A 27,272-nucleotide genomic window follows, 5' to 3' on the forward strand; every position below is an offset into this window, starting at 1 on the left:
AAACTCAGAATCAGAACTGGACTTGGACTTGACTTACTTGATGCTTAACTTTAAAAAAAACTAAAAGCATAAATAGTCTCAGGTTTTCACCTGATAAAACCCCAGAATAATATAGGTTATTTGGATAGGGCAGGCAGACCATGCATTGCAGCTTGTGTTGCAACTGGCTTATGAAGACTTGTTACTTGAACGTTACTCAAAAGACAAGAGTAGCTCTACTGTGAGTAATCCACAGACCTCGCTGTCAAAAGATTTCATTGGAACATTTTTAACAAAGAAATAGAAATTTTAGCATTTGTACTTACTAGCTGCAGCGTTAAAATGCTGCTCATATGTTAATACATCAATAATGTAACACTCTTCCTTCCAATCCTTCATTTAAAAAGAATACTTTGTTGATACCTGAGAACATTTTAGGTAAATTATTTACAATAATATAATTTAATAAAAAAATAAAATAAATGTAAAAGTACTTCATTATGTTACTGCCACTTTTACTAAAGACAATGATTTGAGTGTTTTTTCCACATACTTAAAACTAAATTCATTAAATCAGTATAATAAAGTGATTTAAATGTATAACAAAAAATAAATTAAAGGACATTTAATTAATACAACAAATATTTGATTTTCAAAACCATCAATTACTTTATTGAAATAGCTTTTTTACGACAAAAAAGTTTACATTGGTCTTGACAAAAATTATAGAAATGTGGCGTCTTAACTACACCGCCGTACATTTGTGCCTCAGCTTGTTGGGCAGGAACATTATAATGCGAGTATCACTTTGTGTCAGTAGATCCTCCACATCAGTGTGAGTGCTGCCGCTGAACATGTCTGCTGTTGCTGCTGAGCAGTTTTGGGTACGCCGTCCCGAGGGAGCGTCCTTGTCTGATGACCACCAGCTCCAGTTGACACTGGTCGATGTTGACCAGCACTGTGGTGCTCCTCTCTGTGTTCATGAGGAAGACGATGGTGAAGAGTGCCATCTCAAACTCAGGGCTCGTCCCGATGAAGGCGCTGCCAACTGGCTTCACCAAACCGTGCCAGCTGAACTGGAGGTTCAGAACGTGGTCGTCTTGATCGGGCTGAGGGCAGATACACATGAAGGTTAATTAAGTAGAATAAAGGAATAAAGGCAGAGACAACCGGTTATGTTATGCGGAAAGAAAGGCATCCCTTTGTCTGATGAACTGTAATACTCACTAAGTCATGATTCCTGGCCTTGTACCCTTTGTAGTCCAAGTTTGTGCTCTTTTCTTGCAGGTAGAACTGGATCCAGTTGTGAAAACCGATGATATCTGTTCCAGATCTTGTCTCTCCAACAAACACATGCTCGAATCCACAGGAGTCCAGGCTGGTCGATGTTTAAGTTCAGAGAAACCAAACAAAATAAAATATTACTTAGAAACAATGACATAACTTCTTGCACAATCATGGTAAATCCCTTGATTTCTTTCTGTACACACACAGATTCTATGATGAATTCAACAAACAGGCATGATCATCTGCTGCTGTTTGGGCATCTCACCCTGCGTTTCTCTGCCTGTGGTACATGTGGAACCAGATCAAACGCAGCTGACTCTTAAAGAGCCTCAGGTTGGAGTTGGACTTCGCTTTGCTCACCAGGTACTTGTGAGCCCTCTGTGGACAAATATTATATGTGGACATAGTTATGACATACAGCTCTATTGATCTGACGCAATACAAAGAACAGGCAGGCATGGGCAAAAACACAATTCATATTCAGGTGGATACTTCTTTATAACCTTATAATAAACTTTTTAACTTCTCTCCACTCAAATCGTTTAGACAGGTACATTTTTTTGTCTTTTCAGACTTTTAAAGAAGATTTTATAACTAAACCAGAGGCCTTTTACCGTTAAAAAAGTAACATGATTTAATAATGTAATAAACCTTAGTATTTGTTGAAAGAGTTATTCAATGTACAAGAAACAGACTATATTCACTGAGGACATACTTCTCTTCTGTCCATGATTGCGTATGGGACAAACATGGTTGGTGTGAGAAAATCTTCTAACGAGCTTGATTAATAATACTACAAATAATACAAATAATACTTAAATATGTAATTGTCCTTTGAAAAAAGTTAAGTTCTGATGTCAACTTTAGCCATCGGGTCCATCTAACAAGCCTGCTTTTCCCCAAAATACAACAAGTACTGCATGTTTTTCCCCACTGATCCTCTTTGGGGAGACAAGCTGAGGCCAACACAGCATTCCACAGCTGCACACAGATGTTTTTCTCCCTCCAACATCCTGATTCTAATGTGTTCAGTGCTGCAGTGCGGTTGGTAAAGGACAAAACTCTTCCTGGAGTTCATCTGCCGTCTCAAAACCACAAAACGTGGGGAAACAACAAACTGGAAAGAGTCAGTGGGGAACAAAACAACTTAGAATATATAATATACATTATGTTCCTACTGTGAGAAGACATCCAGACAAACAAACGGGTGTAAGGAATGAGGTGTGGTGCAAACTAGAACCAGAACTGTCAAAAGATGCAACTGGTTGTAACATGTCTAATGACCTTCATCACTTCTGTCTCTACGACGGCATCCAAGAAGAGATTAATCTCTGCGAGTTCTTCTGTTGTGACTCGTTCAGCCACGCCTGTGGACCGCTCATAGTTGTCCAGGAGTTTAATGAACCCTGCCGGAAAAGAAGTTTCATTAATCACAGTGAAGTCCGCAAATGAGCTGGATCTTAAAGTGAAAATATGTTTCAGTCTGTTACAGAGACACTTACGGGAGTAGGTGGTTGTGTTGCTGAGTTTGCTCTCGTTAACATTGGAGAACAAAGGCAGTGAAGCGTGGTCCTGTACAACGTGGCTGCCTTGGTTTACATAACTGGCTCTACCCTGGGAAGTTCAAACACAGAATATATCTTTGTGTAAACAGAAGACAGCCTGATTGTTGTCAGAATAAGAATATGCTTCGTACCTGAACAGCAATGGTGTAGTCTGTCACAGGCGTCAGGCGATTCACATCCAACCTCCACAGCTCATTGAAAATATTGGACAGTTCCTGGTTTACAGCTGGTCTGTTACACAAATCCAGGTATGAGGGAAAACTGACAAATACTGGCAAACTCAAAAAACAGGGTAAATCATAAGAAATGTTCTGATTGACTACTGTACCTTGATGCATCCAGTCCACTGAGACACACAGTCAGAAGGGCAAGAACTCCACAGAACCTGTACATTTGACATATTTTTTTTTATAAATAGGCCTTCATCAAAGAGTGGAAAGAAAAGAACAACCTTAATCTGACCAAATTAAGTCTATTGTCTAGCATTAAGAAAAAACACAATATCTGTTGTTGTTATTCTACAGTCCCAAAAGACAGTCAAAACCTGCAGCAAGCCAAACTTGACTACAGTTTTTTTCTGTTTTTGATCAAAAATATAAAAAAATACACACCTTACAGCCATGATGCTTCTTGCAAGCTTCCACTCCTTTAGCTCGGAGTGCAGAGTGCTCTCTTGTCTGTTTCACTAACAGTCCAGTCTCAACCCTCTCTTCATATCTTGCAGGGGTTGGACCGTGTACATTAATTGCGCAATGGCAAATCAGAACAAACTCGCTCTGACGTTCACATGATTTGATTGTACGGCCACCAGAGGGCGCTGTGTCTTAATGATTTGATGCACTGCCAAATTTGATTTATGGCAACAAATGGAGGCGACTGATGGTGATGTAGTGATCAGAACTTAAGTAAATGATTTCCGATCTTTTTTTAAACAGCTGCTATTTAATAGAAAGCATGGTTTCTCCCTCTTATTCCTCTTGGTCAGTGGATAAGAATGCAGAGAGGTACAAGATACAAGACTAAAATCGGGCTTTCATTGAATGCATCAAAACATTAGAAAAAGATTAAGATAGCAGACCCAGATGCTGTTAATCTATGGACACAAGATAAGCATTTCAGAGCTCTATAGGCTGTACATACATGCACTTCTATATTATTTTATGAATAAATTCAGTGTGGTACTTGAGCCAAAATCTAGAATTTAGATCTTTACTATTTTTGTTTTTTTGAGGTAAGAAATGTTTTCAGATAGGACCTTGATGATTCTATGGTTGCTATGTTTTGCCTCCAGGTGTGTAATTTAGACATTATCTTCATTTAAACAAAAACAAACTGTCAAACTGTATGCAAACCAGAAGATTTCTACTTTTACTAGCATGTTTCTCTAAAACAAACACCAACCGGCAATTTTTTGCAACAGGACATTTACTTAAAGACTTTTAAAATGAAAATCCAAACTGATTTAAATTACTTTATTGGTCTAAGAATTGCATAAACATAAAAAAAACAAGGGTTGTATTATAACATTATTATTACGAATAAATCCGACATTATGTTATCTCACAAATCTGAACATGCAACACATATATCTGTCAGCCAACAGGGTTCCATTAAAAATCAATTTATAGTAAAAAATAAAATAAACAACAACAACTTATATACTGTAAATGTGTTGAATTTCAATACCATGCAATGATATTCAGTAGGCATTGTATTGTATGTTATGACTTGGTGCAAATACATTTAGAATATTACTGTGGAGTGAAAACCTGTAAAATGTTGAGCATATGATAAAATATATAAAAATTCCTGTGTTATTAGCAGGCTTTAGTTCTGTAGAAAACATAGCAGCCGTTTAAGAGTTATTACTCTACACCAACTTCTCAAATTGGGAGAATCTTCTCAGCATATCACTCCTTTTTTCAATATTTCTTAAGTCAGAAAGGAATTTAAAAGACATATATTAAAATCTATATTGGCATATTTTGGATGTCTTTTTTCTGCTGGTTGACACTTTGGTTCTATCATAAATAGAAATGTGCCAGTACACAACTGAGTACAAAATATCTCCAGAAACCAGCTGGTAGGCAAGCAGTGGTGTTGCCCTAAATGTTCCCTGGCTGTCGTCAGACGACAGTAACGGAGACAGAGTACAGGAGTGATAGTGGCTACTGGGCTGTAGGCTGTCACAACACCGTCGTTTAAAACTAAAAATAAAGAAAAAACACTGTAGTGCTTTTGGCTCATCTTTGAATGTAACACTAAGGTGAAATGTGGGAGCATGGTTGGGGTTTGTTGAGACAAGTCTGTGTGCTGGTGGAGAGGATTGGCACAGAGTTTCATTCACAGCAGGACCAGGTCTCATGGTGCCGACGGTCTCATGCGTTGGAGTCCTCATCTGTTACACTGGGGTTTGGTGAATTTGAAGCCTCTTTGAAGAATTCATCATCTTTCAGCATGCTCTGGTAAAAGGCAAAATATGGGAAAAAAATATATTAAGCTTGTGAAACATTATTATCAATGAGCACAGTGTGCCATGTGTCTAAGTCAATGTTAATTCTCACCGTCAGGTTCTGAATACCCTCAGAGAAAGCTCCGATCTGTCGCACAGTTCCCTCAGAGTCCTCCATCTGTGAAACAAGAAGCAGCTTTCAAACTCAAATCAACTGAAACCCTCAATAGAGTATGGAAACATAAGTTGACCAGACTCTCCTACTGAGTATCTTCTGGAGAAAAAAAAAACCTTCTTAACAACACTGGTGACAATTTACACACAATATTTCCATATAATGCACTAATGACATCATCAGTTAAGCGTCCCTTTGAAGAAGAAGCTCACCTGTTCTAGTCTGTCAAGGTCGTCCTCGTAGATTTGGAGCTCGTAGCCTTTCTGAAAGCTTCGTCCCTTTGGCATCTCCACATCCATCGGACACACGTACTCCTCTGTCTCTTCCTGCTTTTTCCTCCTCAGACTGCCAAAGTTACCAAATGACAGTTTTCTTGGCTGGTGTGAACGAGGAGAGAGAAGACAAAGAAATAAAGTATATAAGTTTTATAAAGCTACACGTAGATACGCAAACAGGAATGCACATATCTAGCTGAGTTGCCTTTTGGACAATTCTAATCTTAAACCTTTCAATAACTTGTTAATAGGTTTTTGTGAATACCCAATTGCAGTATGATGTAAACAAACTTTTAAGATTTAAAAGGGGAAATTTGCCACCTTTTATATGTCCAATCAGTGTTGATTTTAAATGTCGTCAACTAAACCAATAAATTCCTGCTAGTCTGCGCCATATTGACCGAGAAATCTGAGTTCTCGTGTCGGCAGTGCCCATATGTACCAAGATGGATTGGAGGGGTGCCCGCCATCCACATCCTGCTGAATATCCGAGTCAGCCGAAACACTGTAAAATGTATCCTCCATAACATCTTCTGCACTTATATTTCGGGAAGTTCTGTTTTACCATCAAAACTGATTGGACATTGAAATAAAAAAAATGTCGCAAATCTTCCCTTCAAGGGTCCATTAATCAAACATGTTTGGTAAGGTTTAGAGTTTAAAGAGTCAGAATATTTGCATTCTTGCCTGTTAAGTCTTGAAGTAGTCTTTTGAATTTTATTTTAATTAACTGGTTATAAAGATGTTTATTGTCATGTCAAAAATGTTAAATCATTATGTAAAATGCAGAGTTTGGATTTTCTTTGATATTCAGGTGTAATACAAGGTAACCCTGTATTACTAGCAGTACATTTCTAAAGCAGAGACAGTCTATCCTCAAGAAGTCTTGCGTTACCTTGACCTTAGTGGTGGCAGTAAGCAGAGTGTAGTCTGGGTTTTCTAGACACTCCTGTTTGAGCTGCTGGGCCTCTGAGCCAATGAGCATATTGAAATGTGTGGCGAGGTGACGACGTAGCAACGTCTTGTTGGGGGGGATGTTCAGCAGCAAAGCCATGGTCTCCACGTTGAACCGTGGCTCCAGAACCTGAAGAGAGAGGAAATGTATTTAGAGTGAAGACTATCAGAAGGGAATCACTGTTTCATAGGAAGACTGAATGGCAGACTCTCTCACCATCAGGCCTCCGTGCACGCCGCTGCCTCTCAGGTTGGGAGCGTATTCAGCGAGGTCTGCAGACCGCAGCCACTCCATTACCCTATGGTTGGTCCACTGGGAAATTTCTGCTGGAGAAATATTGTTCTGTGGGCACAATTCACAGAAAGAGGTTGAAAAAAAACAAAAAAAACAAAAAACACAAATTAGAAACGGAGTATGATCCCACACAGCTGCACACTATAGAAGAGGCTGCTAATTAGTCAGGTGATGTCAAAGTGAAGCACCTCGTCAGATGGCCTACGACGCAAGCAGTTGGGCTCATAGTTGTTGAGTCGGAGCACTTGGATAGCTCTCTTGATACTGAGGTGATGCAGGACACTCCCCACTTTCAGAGAAAGCAGGTCATCCTGAGGAACAAAGTTAGACATCAATGCATTTCAAATTCAGACAATACAAGCAAAGTTCAGTTGAAGCTGTGACAAAGTATACATTTTAAAAACGCATAACAGACTTTTGTGGTAAAAAATAAACATTCCCTGGCAAAGAAGAATACTCTGTGAAGAATCCCAATTTGATCAGAGGTATATACTGTGGTGTCACAGCACTGTCCCAAATAGGGAGGGTGAGACCAGGCCATCCCCAGTGCTCATCTGGCTCTAATGCAATAATCCTAATGTGAGATGGCACCTCATTCTCTGCGGGGTCTGTGGAGGGAGCCCATGTGTCTCGCCAACACTCACCACTGTCATGTAGTGCAGCATGCGACCATCCACCCTCCCCTCATCAAATTGGGTCTTATACTGAGGCAGACCAATGTCATCCAGCCATCCTGAGAGGAAATGGAAAGAGCAAAATGTCATAAGGAAGAAGTCAAGTTGACGGGCAAATATAATTAAAGTAAAAGTTGTCAAGAAGAAGAAGAACAAAGAAAAATAGCACACAAATGTCCTCAGAGTTCCTCTGAACAGCAGAGCATTGATACTTTTCTGGTACTCACTTGTCACCCAGTTGTAGTCCAGCTTTCCCTTATTATCCTCCTCCTCTGAGCCCAGGGCCTGCAGAGCCAGCTGCAGCTTCTTTCTGTGCAGCGGGTGTTTGATGCCCAACTCCTAAACATCCACAAGAAGACAAGTAAAGATTAAAAATACATTATCTGAGGTACTCCGTACTGTAGTAAGTTCAACAACAAGAATACACCTTTCCTGTCTGCTAGCTTTGCTAAACTTATTAAATTCTTCTGCTTCATCTCACCCTTTCCAGGTCCTGCTGTGAGGCCTGCAGCAGCGTCTGTCCAGAGGAGATCCATACACGAGCCATGTTCACGTAAAGGCCGAGACCCTGCCCCTGCAGCCAGTCGCACACCTGATCCTTGGACCAGCGTGCAAAAGGAGCATCAACATCACTAATAAAAGAAATGGATGAATAGAAAAGTCAAAACTTACAAAAACCAAGGCACACCCTTGTAGTGGTATAAAAAGGAAACAAACAAATACATACACTTAGAAATTGTGAGTATAGTAAATGCATTTGTTATCCCAACAAAGACTGCTTTTTCAAAAATCTCATCACCTGGTCTCTGAATTTCACTGTACACCAGATGTTCAAAACAAGCAAAAGACATTCTCAGTCTCATCATTCAGGCTGAATGCACACACTTACTTATTGGTTCTTTTGAGGTCACGAGACCAACCCAGTCTGGGTCCTGCTGTGGCTCGCACTCCACCTCTCTTGAAGTCACCTTCTGGTAGGTTGTCATCCAGGTTAAATGTGGTAGACTGACTCCTTTTTAGCCTAAAAAAAGCATGTCTTTTAATTATACATGTCAAAACATCCTCGAAATAGAATTACAGCTTTTGTGATAAAATTCGTTGCACATTTCTTATATTCCTTAAATGTATTTTCTTAATGCTTTTCTATTACGAAATAAGAGTTATTCCGAAAATCAAATGCTTAAGATTTCTATATTGTATTATTATTATATATATTATATATATTATTGTATTCTATAATGTTATTTGCTACTCACTTCCCAAAGAGTTTCTTTATTCCTTTGGATTTTTTCTTGCTCTCTGGGTTCGTAGACAGTGTGTTGGTGCTGTCGCTGTTAGCCGACCTCTGTGGCAGGCCGGCCAGATCCAGATGGTCAGTGCCCTGTCGCTCTGTTTCAGCTGTACAAACAAATGCCCACAGAAAATAATCAGCATCATGAGAATCAGTGTGTGAGACGTGCACGGATCTGCGGAGACGGGGCTGCTGCACAGGGTCAGTGTAGAGACCCAGAAAACACGGACAGACACATGATGTCTCCTAGACCTAGACAGAATGAGAGATTATGGCAGTGGGCATCAAAAGCAAAACCCTCTAGTATGCATGCATCAGACACAGCTGATGTCTGACTAAGTCTGGAATAAAATTGTTATATTCTAGCAGGTAAAAAGGAGGCTCATTAGTTTTGTTTTAGATTTTTAGTGGGAAGTCTTCAAGATCCAAATAAATGATTTGATCTGATAATCTGGATCTTGAAACAGACGTGTGTTTGGGGAAGGGTTTGTTGGGAAAAAAAAGAGTGTAAACAAATACATGCAGGAACACAGGCAAATGAACAACAGACTCTCTGTGCGTTGGACATTTGTGCAACAATGGGTAGTGACAAGGGTATGGCTGTGGAATCACTTAGTTGGGATGATAAAAAGATGTCAGCTGGATGTATGAGTTTAGAAAGGACAAAAGTGTAAAACAATATAGGATATATTCAGTAGTTTCCTTTGTTGTCTTCAGAGAACTACTGAAACCCTACAATGAACTGTGGTCTGTACTGTACCTAGCATAGGCGCACTCGCACTCCGGCTGCGGTCTTCATGTGTTACAAAGCACACACAACACAAGGTCCAACAAAAAAAAAAAAAAAAAAAAAAAAAAGACAAAGGGCAGACATTATGATTGAAATAAGAACAAGATTCTAGAGGTGGAACAAACACAGACATACATGTGTACAGGACACACACAAAAAACACATGGACAGAGCAAAGGGCATACAACAGCACAGAAACAGACTTCCATAATTAAATGGGGACCACAGTTTGTGTAGGCTGCAAATTATGGCCTTTTGGTCCATATAGTATGTTCCATGGGTGTGGCTTGGGAAAATATAAAGTCGTTCATGGTGGAAAAATAACCTCCAAGAAAATCTCACTCTCTAGTAAACAGTGAATCAACTTTGCACGGCGGCTATCTTAATGTCAAAATGGTATCAAATACAGAGCGAAACACCTTTTGGACTGGTCCAACTGCTAAACCGTGTTGGTTGCGCTTACCAAGGTTAGGGGTATTGGCTGTCTTTTTGCCCCCACGGATCTTGAAGAAGCCCTTTCCAAAGGATGAACGAGCCTTTTTCGAGCCAAAGCTGTCATCCTCTGTGGTGGCAGGCAAGGTGGCCGAGGGACTCATTGGCGGCTTTTCACGGAGCTCTTCACTTGCATTCTTGCAGAGGACAAAAAATATTACTCTTAAATTACTGTCATGCTCATACATACTGGCCTACAAGTACTGGTCAAGTAAAACATGCTAAACTTGTAGCCAAATATTTTGCATTTGAAATGGCAAAGAGAAGAAAGAGAGAGAGAATGAGTAAAGCAACTAACAAAGAGACGTTTCGGTGAAGGTGAAAGGCTACTTGTATTTGTTACAAATAATCAACTTGGAAAATGGATTTCTTTAAATAATCAAACATACACCCCCTTTCAAAATAAGTAACTTTTACCTTTTGATTATTGCTTCTATCCAGCTGGTCCTGGCTGCCAGTCCTTGTAGCATCTTGACTGCTGAAATGCCAAAGCATAACAATACACACTTAACTCATGGCAGTGTAGTAGAGATAGTAAGCTTTTCTGATTTGGTCATTAGAAGCAGCAGTCTGGGGCTACAGGACATGAACTGCTGTTACACACAACTTCTCATTATTTGTAAATTAAAGAACGCTACTGAGGCACCTTCTTACACTCCTTATGACTGCAGCAAATTAACAAAAGAGGCGTCGGCCTGCTTATAAAAACTGCTCTCAGCTGCACACTAGTCACAAGTATGAATGGTATATAGAAAAAATATTTCCATCTGAGTGTTATCTTACTATCAGTTTGTTAAAATAAGTTTTCAAATATTTACAATGGTGGGTCTAAGACATATAGAAAAATATATTTTTAAAAAGATTGTCCGGTTGCAAAAAGGTGATGAGCAACCCGATGCCTTAAGTGGTCTGATTGCTTGAAACTTAATTGCACACTACTGTGCCTATGCAGAGATACCTTTGTATTCATTGCACAACAGCACATATTCATGTTACGTACCCCAATTCAAATGAACATGAGTCAGTAAGTGTCACCAACTATACTGAAATGCTTTCAGGTCATATTTATCAGTAAAACCTTCAATGTTAGACATTTTCTTCTGTTGTGTTATTGATTCTTTGTCATTCAAAATAATAAGCAAAATAAACTTAACAAAAAGCTCCATTAGCCAAACCCTGCATTAAACTTGAATTGCAGTAAATCAATGCATGTGAAAGCGTGTACAGTCTCCTGTATTTAACCTTTCTACATCTGTTGGTGTGGACTCTAATACTCCTTCTGGATCTGAAGGGCTTGGCTGGGGTGAAGGCTCTTCACTCAGTCCATTGAGGATCTCCAACTAGACACAGATCAGAGAAAGGAAAGAGGACAGAAAAAATACACAGAAAATACACTTTAAAAAAATTCAAAGTGTGCTGGCATATTTTTCTGCAGCCATGAGAATACAGCAGTCTATTAATCTCCACACATTCTTCGAGGACTGATAGCCAATGTTATTCATTTAATTGGATGTCAAACCCGTCAACACTCATTTAGAAAGTGCAAAATCCATGAGAGCTATTAGGGTTTTATTGAGCATTTTAGAGTTTAATGAGATTTGAAGTTGCTAAAGGGGGAAAAAAAGAGTCAATAGCATTGTTTAGCAATAAATTAGAAAGATGGCACAAACAACAATAATCTACAGTTTCTAATAAAAAGTTTAGCATCTCACATAAAAATACATTATACATATTATGTTTTAAAGTATCGCATTTGCTATACCGTTTAAATTGTATTTTTTTATGCTTATGAATTTTAGATGAAAGCACACACACATAATGGCACACAAACCTCATCTGGGCTGCTCCTTTGAAGTTGTTCAACATCTGTAACCTCATACTGTTCTGACTCCGCAGACACAGGGTCGGTTGAGAAGAATGCAATGCATTCATCACCCTGACTCTCGATGTACTCGGTATCTTTGCTTTTCTCTGGAATAGACATCAGATAAGATGCAAATGGAAATTGAAATGTACAATTTAAAAATCAGCCGTTTTATCTAGCATTGATCAAACCTCTAAAAGTCTATCTGAGAAGACTAACCTCATATATTTTCTCTAGACTGATTTTACAAGAGAGTCTCAAATGAAATGTGTTGCAGAAAGCTACAGAAGAGAGTTGTATGAACGAGTGCATCAGCAAAGCGCAAGCTCAGGGCAATACAAATACACCCATGGGAAACAATAGATAAAATAAATAAATCCATTGGCCACCTAGATCAGATATCTCAATAAAACATGTGATATGCTGTTAAAAACGGCTTGCAGTAATTTAAAGTGCACATAAAATGCAGTGAATGGGCTAAACCATGCAAACTCAACTACATAGCATCATAGCTTTTGAGGCTGACTTACTTCTTTATCTCGGACACCGTATAAAAATAATTCATTTACTCTGAAAGATATCTCACCTTTCTTCCCTTGCACTGACATCACCATCTCTTGAACTTTCTTATACCGCAGCAGCGACTGCTTTAGTTCATCAATCTTACGATCCTGCAAAGTAAAAAGAAAATTAAAACCACAGCGAGGCAAATGTTGTTCCAGGTGAGTTGAATCACTCGATTTGGCACAAAGCGAAATCAAAACTTGTCAAATATACCTTCTCTTCATTGGCTGCCATCAACGATTCAACAGCCTTTTTCATTCTCTGCACTTCCACATCTAATGAGGACAGACATGTGTTACAGACAAAGAACTGTAGTGTTGACAGTGTGAAGTTTTAGGAGGGTACAAAGAGATGGATAATGAACCTGAACACATAGGGTGCAATCAGAGGATTCAACACATCAGACCATACAGGCCGCAACATTGCTGACCGTCATTCCAGTAACATCACAGCCACAGTTCTTCAAATTAATTCATCATGTCCATGTATAAGCAGATGTTTCACATATTTCACTTTGGTAGAACATTTTCACTTTTCAGAACACACACTGTGAGCGGTCAACCCTCAACATTAGGATCTTCTATTATTCAGCCTTTCTCCCCACAGTATTGATAAGTAATTTGACAACAAAGAAAGCACAGATGTTTTTGAAAGTATTAAAAGTAGTTTCACTGCAAGCCTTATTGCTCAACTCGAACTTATTGCTTGGATACAAAAAAAATTTGTCGGGCTGTTCACATGCAGCACGCTGTTGTTCCGAAGTAAACACGGAGCCCACTGACGTCAGCGTTTATGGTTTTATTTATACGTTGAATGCAAGACAGCGAATCTGTGAGCAGATGATAACGAGGAAGATGATAGGGAACCAAATTCTGAATTATGGCATTTTGTGGAGCAATGGCTCCAACTCTATATAAATGGGGGGTCTTCCATGTTTGCATTCAGGGTCAGATGTCAGATTCCATGTTATTTGCGCTGTTCACAGCGTTGTGAAAAAAACCCAACAAGATCTGAGTCAAAGATAAGAGAAAAATAAAACTGATTTCAGACACTTTTGCCAGCAGTCTGAAGATAGCCTCAGTGGTCAATTCTAGTGTTCTAGTGGACTGAATGTGCAGTCATGTTAAGGGAATCTGTGTGCTGAATAGAAAATGAAATTGTTCTACATAAGTGAAAGATCACTGATGGGGGAAGGCACATATATGAAGGTAGCACTTCAGACAAATATACTGTCACACAACACTGAACTTGACAACAACATGACAGGTTAGCAGGACACACACTGGTTGTTGGTGTGCACGAGGGAAGGTTTAGAGGAGTTTGAGGAGATATTGACGGTTACAGGAGGTGATTATTGTTGGAGGACATGAGGCAGGGGGATGAGTGAGCAGCCTGAATGGTTACGACAAACAACAGAGTTCATTCCTCATTCCTGTTGAAAACACAAAGCAGACATTCCTTTGTTGCTGTTCCAGGTTGGACATTAAAAACACACAGCTTTTGGATGACTTTGGTTCTTCAGTTCAAAGTTCTCAAACGTTTAACAGCTTGGTGATGTGATGCTCTGTGGTCTGGTATTAGCACTCCAATGGGTTATGATGGACAAGCTGAGTTCAGATGGCTCATGCTCGTTCATGCAAACAGGGGTTGAGAGGGGTGCAGTAATAAAGTGCAATAATAAAAATAAGCTTAAAAACCCCCCTTACGTTTTTCTTTCAGCCTCTTTCTAAGAGTTTCATCTGGATGAGAGACTAAACAGGACAAAGAATTAAGAAACATAAACTGGTTGGTTTCAGATTCTGACTTCTTGCATAACTAAACCTTCTGCTTACTAATTATCCACAGATATTACCACTCAATCATATGACCAGGTTGAACATGAGTTTAAAACATCATGCATGCTCATTTTCAGTGATGCTTGTGATTCTGCGACTGGTTTTCCCACCTCTCTCTGTGGGATCTGAACTGCTCGAGGCCATGGCTTTGAAGCCTGTCTCATCCTGTAGTCTCCTCATATCTCCGTCTCTGCCCTCCAGCTGCCTCCTCAGTATGGCTAGCTCCTCCTGTCCAACAGAGGACAACAGTGAGGGTATTTCCTCCACACAGACACAACCTCCCCCACCCCCAACTCCAGACTACAAACAAACCACAACACAGAGGTTCACAGATGCTGACGTGGCGTACAGGCAAGCAGGCCACACCTGCTCTGAAGGGCGACATGTGTGAGGTGGGAGAGTAAGAACTTATGACCGGGAGGGCTGAGGTGATAACAAATACAGAACATCATAAAAATAAAAGACATGTTTACGTGACCACAATAGGAAGCAAGCTTAGAGACGGACAAATTAAACTGTAAGATTTTTTTAATAAAGATGATCAGAGACAAAGAAATGAGTGCAATGAGCGGTAAATAAAGACGCAGAGAGAAAGACGCAGAGAAAAAGAACGCTGCTATAAAAAAACAAATAAAAATAAAGCATGCCTGAGGTTTGAAAGATGTGAATGTTTGCTTTAAGTGGTCCTCTGTAGATGCAGTTTAAAAAGTGGTATTCCTGACTAAACCTGACTTTATACATTTGACTGTGCTGCATGGTTTAGTAAATCAAGTTATTTCACTGTTTATAAAAAGTGACATCATCTTTCCTAAAATAATGCTGCAAACCAGATTTGATGATTTTTACCCTCAAACATAGAAACAGAAGAGGAGCCAAAGGGAGAGGTCAAAAACCATAATCATACAGCAAGCAAAGCAGTCGTCCTGAGAGAAGCCAACCTTCATAGCCTGGAGTTTGTAATCCTTCCTCTGTTTCTCATACTGCATCTGGCCCATTTTGATTTTCAGGCTAGAAAGCTTGGCCATTAGCGACTAGCAGTTGAGAGATAAGCCAAGGAAGAGAGAGAATATAGAGATGCAAGAAGTGAAAGATAAAAGAGGTCAAGAAGATGGAATACCCAAGATTCAAACCAAGATATTTATAGAATAAAGCACATTAAACGATAGACACTGCTGACCAACAGAGAGAAACTTAAAGAGCGGTTTTAGCTCTATGGGCGACTGCAAAGGTGCAATTTCTCCTAAAGTCACAACCAAGATAAGACAGATAATCCAACAGTCTTATATTCAAAGAAAAAAAATATCTATTGCTATTGAAATCAGCTACCAGAATCTCTGAACCAGAAACAAATAAAAAAAAACAATGAATAAATTATACAGGGAGCCGTTTACAGAAGCGGGAGGATATTTTAACCAGTTCACTAGACTATGTCAACCTTCTTTCAGGTGAAGTTGTTAATTGTCCCAAACTGTTTTAAATATTTTGACAGTTTACTGTAAAATTATAATAATAAAAAACACGTTTGTTTAGGTGGAGGCGACCATTTTTGAGGATACATAAACAGCCAGGGAAATAATGAGGTGTAAGCCATGAAAAGTCTTTGGTTATAAACACAGAGAGAATACTTTCCTGTGACAACGTACCTTTGTGGATTTAAGTTTCTTTTCATACTGTTGTTTTTCACTCTCCAGCTCTGTCAATCTGTACCGCAGTTCATTAATTTCAAGAATAAAATCCTGAAAAATAGAAAGTGCATATCACAGAATTGTAGTAAAATAGCAAAGAGACTCTTAGAATATTATTATTTGTTTTAAGAAGGACGCATATTAATTTACATGAGTCACCATGTTAATGTGCCAGATTTAGCCGTACAGGGTAACTTTCATCTTCAGTTCCTGACAGGTTGATGGCATTAAAGAAAAGATACACTCGTAATACTATAATTCTTTTCAATTTTCTGTTGATTTTCCAGTATGAATTTAATTATGGCCGTGCGCAAATTCAACAATTTTAGTTAAAAGTTCAATGAAGTATAAAGCTACTCTAGATACGTTGAAGGGGCTGAATTCCTTGGAGAATAGATGCTTTAAAAAGGAGCAGCGGTGATAAAACAAGAGAAAGCTGCTTGTAGATGAGAAGTGATTTATGGGCTGTGAGGCGGAACATAGACAGCAGCTTTTTGTTCCAGTGGGGTGGAAGAGACGACCGCGCTGCTACAACAACAACATGACGTTTTTGAAAGCTTTCCAAGTATATTGCAGGGTTTCTCTGGGAGCAGAAAACTCTCCCATCTCGTAAACAAACAATTTTCGTCTTAAAATTTGTTAAGATTTTTTTACTGGAGGGCAGTAAATCCAAACAAGGAAGAAAACATTTATTTTATCCCCCCCGCACAATTCAGTTTTTCATTTATGATCACCTCAAACACAGCAGGCACATTTCCCATCGAGGGTTCAGTGAATGATGACGCTTCCTCGAAGAACAAGAACATTCATCTGACTTTTTTTCTTTTACTCAAAACACAGCTGCTTTGAGGCGGACTGAATAAAATAAGATGTCCCTCTCCCACACAGGTGTCAGACAACATGAGTGAGGGCTAGTTTGGTGTGTGTGTGTGTGTGTGTGTGTGTGTGTGTGTGTGTGTGTGTGTGTGTGTGTGTGTGTGTGTGTGTGTGTGTGTGTGTGTATTAAGTGAGAGAAAGGACAAGGGCAGAAACAAAGAGAATTCCTGTCCTGAGATTTAGCTCACATACCTCACTATCCCTAAATCTGTCATCAAAGTCGAGTCTGTCCTTGTCCATGGTGTTCAGCTTCAGCTTCAGGTTGGACACTTCAGAAATCAGATCTAGCTTCTGGGTCTCCAGTGCATTTCTGCACAAGAGCTCCTACAATAATAAAAGAAGGAATGTTACAAAATGTGGTCACTGTGTGGTCAATATTGGCAGCGCAAACATTATTGGCAGTATGTTGATATTGATGTTTTTCTACAGAAAGACATCAACTCAGATGTTAAAGTTCAAAGTAAGTGTCCCCTCCACACATGTGAACCGTGGATAGCTTTCTCTACTGGGTGGCTGTTTGTCCTGAACACACACACCTGTTGTAGCATCTCCTCAGTGGCGTTGAGTTTCTCCCTGTGCTCTTCCAAGCACAAGTCCAGGTCTCGAATCTTCTCTCCCTGAGCCTCCACCTGGTCTGTCAGCACGCTCACCTGCGAGGGACCAAGCAGTCACTCTTTTTTTAAAAAGGAGATTGTATCTATCTAAAAATACGTCTTTGTGAACCTGGTTATATTATTAAAGATTTGTTCGATGGGTACCTGAAGAACCAGTGACTCCTTATCATTTTCAATTCTGGAAAGCCTTTCCTGGTAGTGGTCGGCCCCACTCAGTGAGATGTGCCCGTTTGACTGCACAGAACGAAGAAAGTATGGATTAGACAAAAGAGAGGAACTGATCTTTGACCTTTTAAAGTGCAGACATTGGTTAGCGGCACAGGTAAATTATTTATTCTGCTGATCGTAAAAACCTTTAAAGGTTGGAGCACCTAATAATGATCTCAGATGAAATGCTTCACATCAAAGCGTGACTGGCTGCCCTGCTTTACCCCGCACTAACAAAACCTTACATGGCTGAGAAGAAGGCTCACATTCAGAGTGCTGTGCACAGAGTGGCTTACAGCATTATACAAAAACTCTGGCGTTTATCTGGCCCGCAGCCCGCCGTTCTCACAAACACCACTCTGGTTCCCACAAAGTCAGCGTGTTTCTTGCAGCGCACTGGCTGGGACATTAACAGCCCCCCCAAGCAAACAAGTCTGTCGTCTACTTTCACACAGGACTATTTGCCCATGCTTGTTTGCATTCATAGAGTTTTAATGCAGCACACAGAGTGAGCACAATCAGAAGCAAACCAGACGTGCTTATTATTATTATCTTGTTTGCAGCACATTCTCTTCCTACAAACACAGACTTGACCTCCTCCATGGTGACACAACTTAAACTGATTCAGACATCGGAAGGTTTTCTTCCTTGAGTTCTACATTCTTCATCTTCTACATTTAGATAAATCAGTTATGTGACATTACCAGTGAAACTGGCTACAGTATTATGATGTGGAGAGAAAGAAAGTATTTTTGGTCCCAGCTATTAAACTAAAAAAAGAAGAAGGAAACACATTCTTTCTCTTAACTGATAACGATTACCAGATCTGTTTAATATCTCAAACAATGTGTTATTTTACAGATCTTAGAGTCCCATGCAGCATGTATGCGTCTTACATACAAGTTCATCTTACCAGGTGACCATGGAGCCACTCGACCAGACTGTCAGCTGTGGAGTCAGGGATCTGGCAGCGTAGACTCTCCCTTTCCTCTGTGTCCATTAACTCCAGGACGCTCCTGAGGTCTTCCAACAGGTGAAGCGCACGCAGGTTGCCCATGAAAGGAGAGGTGGGTGACTGACAGTCATACAGCCCATTGGAGTAGTCCAGAGCCTTGGAGCCTAAGGTGAAGAAGCACAACAGAGGAGAGAGACAAACATTATGAGCTAGAACCCAAAGAAAAACAGATGTACCATCAAATACTTCCCATCCCAAATGTATTTGTCCAGAATCACTCACTTAAAACTACTGCTCCTAACATTATAGAGGAGACCAGGTATTTTTGGGCTCTGGTTCTGAGGTAATTCACTGCTCAATAAAAAAAAAGAGCACAACTTCCAACACTTTCTTAAGTATTACTAATAATATTGCATTAACTAAATGGCAGTGTGCCTGCGGTCATAGGCTGGACTAAAGTGAATAATGATAATGATAATGATAAAAATCCTGAGATTAGGAGACGACCAATAATGGCACTTGTTTGACATCCGATCCTCTGAAGCCACATGTTATGTTTCTTGCAAATACACAGCATGAGAAAATTAAATCAAATGGTCCATTGAGACACAACCCGAACTCAACACTCACTTTTAAAAATGATTGCCTGGCTGGCAACTAGGCATCACCTTTGTTTTGCCAAAACTCAAAATACGGTTGCCATTTGTCACCTTATACTTTGAGTAATTAGGATAATATGCAGTTATATTTCAGCCTAAGAATAAAATTGTGACATAAAAGCAAAATTCTTTGTAGATTGCGTGTTATCAAAACACTACTACACATTTCCTTTCTGTTTGTCGTTCATTATTCATTGTTATTTGAACTTTTCACCCCACTAATGCAAGCAATATTAAAAAATGCTGAGAACAGGTTGCCAATTTCTCAAAATGGTTTTGACACTTGTGAACATAGTTACAAGTCACACAGCCTGAATGAGCACAAAATAATAGTTTCACACATTACGTCTATTTAAAATGTCAGCTCTGCAACAAACCATTACACTAGATAAAGTGTTATCAATGTTTACTCAGCCTGGAAGGGGTATATAGAGACTGTTGCTTTATGCTTTTGACACACACAAAGAAAACTAAAGAGAACTACTAAATGACTGCTCATGGTGATGCTTGATGCTATAAGAGAAATATACCTGCTATAATGCCATCCATCTGTTCCAGGGCAGCTGCCAACATGTCGCTGGCATCAGCCATCATCTTTAGTCACTGATGAACCTGGAAGGACAATGATACCATGTTTAAAAAAAGATTTAAAACCTTCTTCTTATCCTGTATGTCGAAAATGTCATTTTTTCTGGAAATAACAGAATAAAGATGCTGCACTGATAATAATACGCAAAAAAGCACAGTAAATCAAGATCATGTGAAACAGTGAATTTTAATATCATCTCTTTTGTAGAGAAGCCTCCACCTCCACACTTTCATGGTGTACCAGGCAGTAAACTGAAAGGAATTTACAATGAAAACATCCACTATTATTGTACCTATAAACCTAGCAGTGTAGTGCACTGATATTCACAGTTTAGTCTACGGAATAAAATAATTCTGGTAGTTGAACCGTGTGCTCGAGATCTGAATATCAACAGTGCAGGAAGAGGACGAATCCAGCAAACCGGTTACAGTGGTGGTCAGCTCTCTAGCCAAAAAGAGCAGCAATGTTGACGTTAAGCATGTGATTACAAAAGGTTCCCACCCAGGAATTAGGCTGTGACTGTAGTACATCCTCAACAACCCACTATGCCTAAAAGGGGACATTGCCTGCTAAAATACCATGTTTGTGAGATGGATTTAACTGTTTTGAGCAAAATGACAGAAGAGCACCCCATCTAAATAGTTACACGTTAACCAGGGATCCGTGGCAGTTATATAAAAGAAAAGACTCAGACATCTGAAATAAAATGATATGTGCTCGGCTGATTTGTTCTCTGTTCCTTGAGCAGTTAATACATAATGCATTTCACAATATCAATCAGGCCATTTACTTAAAATATTGGCACAATGAATGTCCTGCCCATAGGACACTGGACACTCTGTTTGGATCAGAGTTACATTTTAGTGTCCCAGTCTTGGACATCTGCCCCAGCAGCACAACAGACCCTTTATCTTTGTGCATTTAGTCAGAAGGCTCTGCTGTATATTCACGCATGCTTAAACATGCATGCACAGGCACTCATCTGCGCACGCACACACACACACACACACACCTTCCTTTAATCAGCTGCCTCATATCCTGGGAGTGCCCGACACTGGGACGTAGCACCATTTACAAACTTTATGAAAACCACCCACAGACCTGACACTATCATTTCAGCATTTCTGTGGGCACATTTTCCATTATGTGTAAAATAAGCAGACACACAGACACACAGACACACACACACACACACACACACACACACACACACACACACACACACACACACACACACACACACACACACACGCACACGGCTGAGAAGTGAGGAACCACCATGCCACCAGTCAGCTCCATAATAAACTGCTGAGTGGTTTCCAACAGTAAAACCCTGAATGAGGGTAAAAATGCTCCTCTCAGGCCGCCTACAGTGATGGCTTGTCTCACTTTCACAAATGGGACAAGCAGAATGCAGAGCAGAAAAAAATGAGGCAATTACAACGTTCTGCTAGCTTCTGCTAATGTTTTTTTTTTTACTAAGGTTAGGAAACAATCTACTCAAATTACATAAAGAATTCAAAAGATAACATTTCAATGCCTGCATTTTCAGAGGGAACCTAAAAATATCATGCCAAAAAAACAGCAATGGTGCAATACCCAGTATCAGCAGTACCCCATGATATCTACCAGACAGAAAACATGAAAATAAATATTAATATGTATAACATATTTGTAAAGACAGCTAAAAAAGTAAAGAAAAAAGGATAAATGATATCAACAATGTGACATTTTGATGCACTCAATGTCTGGACAATAAATAAAAAATACAAAATGCCCTTCTTTTTAACATTTGGAGTGACATGAGGGAAGAAACAGGGCACCTTAACAACCTATTATCTGGGTCCTTTCATAAATGAAAAGTATTATAAAAAAAGAACAAAAGAGAATATAGAAATACCTTTTAATAAGAATCTTAATATTTGTTAATAAGGAATCTAAAAAGGTTCTATTAGTTTAACCACAGATATATACTGTATTCTGTGGTCTACATGATTATATATCCTAAGTAGGGAGATACTGCTCAGGGGTAACAGACATAGTTTTAAGTGTTAGTGTAAATAAATCAAAGCCGAATCCCAGATGGAGAGGAATTTGTTTCTTAAACCCTTAAGTGACTATTTGATCTTCTCCAGCTGTATGAGTTGCATCAGGTCACTCAACCACATAGACGCTTTAGGTGGATTTGTTGACCTCCTGTGTCATAATATTCTTCTACGCCCAAGCAGTTTCGTAAAAAGTGTTGCAATGATGTTTTCATGTCTTTCCGTATCGTAGAGTGTTTTCTTTATGTGATACCAAATATGGCTGCTGCTGCATTTGTATTAAAACAGTTCATTCCACGTTTCTTTTGTTATGCTCAATTTACTTGTTTTCCCTCTTTAAGAGCATTTTTTTGAGAGAAGCTATACAGTCATTCATTCTTGAACTTAGCCTTTTTTTTTGTTAAAAGGGATCTTCAACATGTCATCTAAGCCTGAATCTGCAAGGCCAATACCAGCGTCGTCGTGAACGATGGTAATGAGAAGAAGCTTAAAAAAAACTCACTAGACTTCAACGACAAATGCGCCACAGCAGAAACACAGTCTTTAGCTGCATAGACAGAGTTTGGATCGCTATGACTCAAACTGGAATGAAGGCCTGCAGGGCATCCCCCTCAAAAACCTGAGTCAGCTCTTCTCTCACAGCAGAGAGGCAAATATGGGTAAGGTTAACACATGGCTTTCAGCAAACAGACTTCAAACACATCAGGCAAAGACCGGATTAGCTGCTCTGAAACCTGCTGTCCATGTGTCAATCAGTGCCAAACAAGTGTGAAGACCATCTCTGAGCACTTCCATGGCCTCGTCCCGGACTCAGTGGGCATGAGTCTCCAGGAAGATTTCTTATCATAGAATTACAGAAGTGCACTGTGTCCTCAGGTCCTGGGATGCCTCCATGGGGTGTTAGTCATAACAAAAGAGGGTTGTCTAGCAAGCAGCAGGGTGACTTTGCCTGTTTTGTCTTCACTAAACAAAAGCAGTGGATCAGAGTGTTTTTCCGGGCTGCAACAAATTATTGTTTTCTTAATGAATCCATTAATTGTTTGTCTATAAAATGTCAGAAAATAGTGGGGAAATTGCCCATCATGGTTTGTGAAAGCACAAAGGGGTGTCTTTATCTGGTTGTTCTGAAAAAATATTAAGTTAACTATTAAAAATGACAAAGAACATCTGCAAATCCTCACACTGGAATGTTTGGCATTTTGTTTGGAAACAGATTCATTGATCCCTAAGACAGTTACAGTTGTGGCAGATGATACATTTTCTGTCAATCCACTTTAATCATTTAAGTTTGTTTTAAATGTTTGCTTAATTAAGAATGCATTATGGAGGCCATATCTGCACCTGTATTTTATATGTGCAAGCTCGCTATCCAAGGAGACATCTCAAAAATCGCAACAAGCAAGCATCAGTCTCAACAACAAAGTCTCACTGTCCACCATAAGACACACAGAGAGGGCTTTTGTTCATGATAGTGAGGTATTTTGACTGAGAGGCATGAGAGGACAAAAACATAGGCAAAAAAATGCTATGATCCGCTACAGTACACTGCATTTGCAGCAACACCTGCCTGCATAATCTTTTCAGACCCACAGTGCCTCAAAACAAAACCAAAAAAGAAAAAAGAAACCAATTTCAAAAAGCAATCTTGCCCTTTGGTGAAAACAGCCATATAATTAATGGAGACATGCAGAGAATAATGAATACAAGGGGGAGAGTGGACCACTATAATGGCTTTCAAATCCTTCAGCTCTGGTCCCTTCAGGCAGGGGGAATCATACCCCATCCTCACTGAACACAACAAAAAGCTCACATATTGCTGGTAAAAAAGAAAAAAGAAAAAAAAAAGAGAAGATCTTGTCTTCAGTCTTGAGTGACCAGTCAACTGTACTCTTGCAAACACAGGAAATAGAAAACAAAATATAAGCCTCCGGGCCAGCTGTCTCTGATGGGAGAAAGTGTTTACAGCAGCCATGCAACCGTTTCTAAAGAGCCAGTATGGCACTACTGGTAGTAAAAAAGCCCGGGGAGAGAAGAATTTACAATCCAGCCATAAATCATACAGCCGTTTGCATTACTAGTTCTTTTTTTATCCAGGCAACATTAAAAAAAGGTGTGTGCATAAGAGGATGAATCCAAGTATCACCACATTATGACATTTCCCATGTCTTGAGTCACGCAGGCCTTGACTCAGCCTTTACCTTCCCACAATGTTTCCATGAGAAAAGCTTGATGAATGCTCTATTCAGCTCTGAAAATGCTCAAGTGTGACAAAGATTTTCTTTAAAAGCAATCCAAGTGTGTTTGGGCACTAACCATATGTAGGGTGTTGTGCCACACCACAAAACATGCTTAAAATAGTTATATTATGAGCAAACTGCCTGCTGTGATTTCCTCTCGTCACCGAGCTTATAAATGTTGTTGTCTTCGAGTTTAAGGGTGCATGACTGGTGGTATAGTAAGCAGGCTGTGTTTCCACTGATGCACCAGCCACCGACAGGGCGCTACTCTCGTATAACCTCCAGCTATTTACAACCTGAGGGAGCAGGCAGAATACATCATCACTAATTTTATACCACCAAACAACACAGCTTATATGAAAACTTGGTGTAGGGGCAAATCTGAAGGAGCCTATTCTCCTACTAGGTATCTGGGCAATGGGTGATGCAGTGTTTACACCCTAAAGAGTTTTTGAAATCTCCTAGAACTTTTCCTGCTCACAGGAAAAGAGCATAGTGAAATTAATTTATGTTGGACAGCAGCACACATTCTTTTCATATTACTCATGGCTGCACTGCCTGTACCTCAATTTGACTAAGTAAATATTCGTCTTAAACATTATGCAAAAAAGAAATGCAACACTGAGCAGTGCACATGTGCTACAAAGGGTTAGGGTGTGTAAATCAAAACATCTTTAAAGGTTTCACACACACACACACACACACACACACACACACACACACACACACACAAAAACACACAAAAACACATCTGATGTTTCGTTGTGTGTGAGCCTACCCAGCATCACTCCATATCTATACATCTAAAAAAAGTACCTTGTTGCGATTTAACAAGCCAACATGTTTTAGCATTCTTGGCTCAAGAAAAGACTGTAAAAAGGTCAAATGAAGCGCCTAAAATCTGAAATTACAAAGTTTGACACAACACAACTTCATAAACTCTGCCAAACTGCAGAGCTAGGAGCAGTACTAACACATACATATACATATACATATATATATATATATATATATACTAAACATAAGTCACAATTATTGGACAGATGGGTATATGTGAGTTCTGCGGCAGAGTAATTACCTTGAGATGATCTAGTATTTGATTTGGAGAAAATGCTTTTGTTTTGGAAAGCATTTCAGAAGAGAGGCCAACAAGTTTAAAGAAGTCAACTGGAGGACAATACAGCTGATCAAAGTGTAAATTGTTGAGTTAAAATGTACAGTCTTGGATACCTCCATCCTTTACCTCACCAGCAGTCAGCACCACCTCAAGGCCACAATGAATCAGATCAGTGTAGTTTATGCAAAAAGAGGTGGCCTTAGGCTCTGGGAGTAACTAACCACAATGTCTGTCAGAGTCTGGAGCTGTGGCAAAGTCACAAGTTAGACCGACTCTCTCACGTCTGAAACCTTAAAACCCTGTGAAATAACGTTTCATCAATGATGAACCCACACCGTTGTGTTGGGTTAATATTTAGGGTGAATTAAAACATTAAGGTTACTTCCAGATTAAACATTACTACCACTGTACAGTTAGGCTGATGGGGTGAGAATACAAGAACATTTACGATCGACGTTGTTTTATGCAACAAGTGGTAACCTGAACAATTGAAAATGAGCTGGCTTAGTCCACTTGTCCCGGGACCCTGGATATACTTATGAGAAAAACGAAACTGTGTATATCAACGCCACAGCAGAGGTTTGTTCCGACTAGCTAAATGAAACGTTAGCCACTCATAAACCCAAGTTAGTGGAAATAATAAATCACAGCCAGACCTCAACGCAATCACTCACCCAAACTCTGCCCGGAGCGACTTCGATATTTACGTTTGTTTTGATTGTTGTTTACAATATTTCCACAATAACGTTACTTGGTTTCTGAACTTCTCCGTGCCCACTAGTACTACCCCCGTCCGTCCACATCGCTACGCCATGATGTACCGAAGTGACGGGATTGTTGGACATGGAAGTTGGAAAACTTGGGACGTCGTGGCAGGATAATCCCGCCCCGCTGCAGCCTGGATTGGCCCGGGAGCCGCACTCTATGAAACGATGGGAGTTCTGGTGCCTTCGCGGTAGCTTCGGGAAGGTGGGAAATGAGACATTCTAGCAGTATAAAACCGTTAACTGTTGACGTCAGCAATGCAGAGGGCGTGGATATTATTTAAAAACAACCATTAATATGTATTTGTCTGTTTATCACAGGGGGGCGACTATAATATTTACCAAGAACAACCACAACCAACAGTCGCTTGACGTCCCTAAACGTGTTGACCTTAATAACTCAGGAAACTTTCCGCGTTTTTTACCGAATCCTGAAAGCAGCATATTCCTCAAAGTGTGGGAGGAGCCTGTGTGTCAATTTTAAAGAAGCACCGGCGACATCAAGTGGTCTTCAGTGTCAAAAGGCGGAATAGGTTTATCCTTTATCATATACTGTGCAAAAACAGTACAAATCAAGTAGAAGTTACAAATAAAAGTTTTATTTAAATACAAGTACAGAAGCATTAGCAGCGATATGTATTTTATATGCAGAATGCCCCTAGGGAGATTGTTATGTTACATTGTACATTACTGGATTATTGTTTCTGATGCATACATCTAAATTTGATCTTAATGTTATAGCTGATCAAGGTTACATTAAAGAGTAAATTCTTTGTCTGCAAATTAGTTACTTATGTTATCTGGTAAATGTGGTGGAGTTAAAAAGCACATCATTTCCATCATAAATGAAGTGGAGTAAAAGTATTAAGTGATGTATAAATATAATGACCGCAGACATGTTTGGAATACTAAGTCTATGTAGGGCAGATGTTAAAGGGCAGTCATTGTAAACTGAGAGACACAGTAAAAGTGACAATATGTCTACAGAATTGATTTAGGGTCTGTAGCCTTGTGCAAGTTAATCTGGCCACA

General features: G+C 39.6%; 2 protein-coding genes across 6 annotated transcripts; both read right to left on the reverse strand.

The window, feature by feature from the left end:
* Positions 1-623: 623 nt before the first annotated feature.
* On the reverse strand, positions 624-3,547 carry endouc (endonuclease, polyU-specific C). Its single transcript, XM_054620262.1, has 8 exons — positions 3,443-3,547; positions 3,160-3,216; positions 2,963-3,062; positions 2,769-2,880; positions 2,551-2,672; positions 1,532-1,644; positions 1,207-1,357; positions 624-1,088 (listed from the first exon to the last, which is right to left on the reverse strand). The coding sequence occupies exons 1-8, from the start codon at positions 3,451-3,453 to the stop codon at positions 810-812; spliced, it is 945 nt and encodes a 314-aa protein (XP_054476237.1). The 5' UTR covers positions 3,454-3,547; the 3' UTR covers positions 624-809.
* Positions 3,548-4,288: 741 nt separating this feature from the next.
* ppfibp1b (PPFIA binding protein 1b) lies at positions 4,289-26,361 on the reverse strand. 5 transcript variants are annotated; one of them, XM_054619853.1, is made up of 27 exons: positions 26,151-26,361; positions 20,019-20,100; positions 18,788-18,993; positions 17,812-17,901; positions 17,590-17,703; positions 17,246-17,377; positions 16,136-16,228; positions 14,603-14,720; positions 14,364-14,408; positions 12,871-12,932; positions 12,680-12,764; positions 12,061-12,200; positions 11,472-11,569; positions 10,647-10,704; positions 10,201-10,366; positions 9,708-9,740; positions 8,913-9,054; positions 8,546-8,677; positions 8,138-8,288; positions 7,884-7,995; positions 7,627-7,715; positions 7,171-7,293; positions 6,905-7,030; positions 6,629-6,817; positions 5,671-5,835; positions 5,396-5,461; positions 4,289-5,293 (listed from the first exon to the last, which is right to left on the reverse strand). In XM_054619853.1, the coding sequence occupies exons 2-27, from the start codon at positions 20,080-20,082 to the stop codon at positions 5,210-5,212; spliced, it is 2,883 nt and encodes a 960-aa protein (XP_054475828.1). In that variant the 5' UTR covers positions 20,083-20,100; positions 26,151-26,361; the 3' UTR covers positions 4,289-5,209. The 5 variants fall into 5 exon arrangements, with proteins under 5 accessions (XP_054475828.1, XP_054475827.1, XP_054475830.1 ...); XM_054619852.1 differs by having other exon boundaries at positions 10,647-10,707; XM_054619855.1 differs by lacking the exon at positions 14,364-14,408 and having other exon boundaries at positions 10,647-10,707.
* Positions 26,362-27,272: the final 911 nt, after the last annotated feature.

Source organism: Anoplopoma fimbria, chromosome 19 (assembly GCF_027596085.1).
Source record: "Anoplopoma fimbria isolate UVic2021 breed Golden Eagle Sablefish chromosome 19, Afim_UVic_2022, whole genome shotgun sequence".
In the NCBI taxonomy this organism is placed as follows: Eukaryota; Metazoa; Chordata; class Actinopteri; order Perciformes; family Anoplopomatidae; genus Anoplopoma; species Anoplopoma fimbria.

Bases quoted from the DNA above. Each gene is read 5' to 3' on its own strand.
- endouc (XM_054620262.1), bottom strand. The intron at 2,881-2,962 runs GTACGAAGCATA...TGAACTTCCCAG, and splicing joins ACTACACCATTGCTGTTCAG to GGTAGAGCCAGTTATGTAAA. The intron at 2,673-2,768 runs GTAAGTGTCTCT...CTTTTCCGGCAG, and splicing joins CAACACAACCACCTACTCCC to GGTTCATTAAACTCCTGGAC.
- ppfibp1b (XM_054619852.1), bottom strand. From the start codon at position 20,082: ATGATGGCTGATGCCAGCGACATGTTGGCAGCTGCCCTGGAACAGATG. The intron at 12,765-12,870 runs GTATATTTGACA...TTTACTTTGCAG, and splicing joins TGGCAGCCAATGAAGAGAAG to GATCGTAAGATTGATGAACT. The intron at 8,289-8,545 runs GTAAGTGTGTGC...TTCTTTTATTAG, and splicing joins GACCTCAAAAGAACCAATAA to TGATGTTGATGCTCCTTTTG.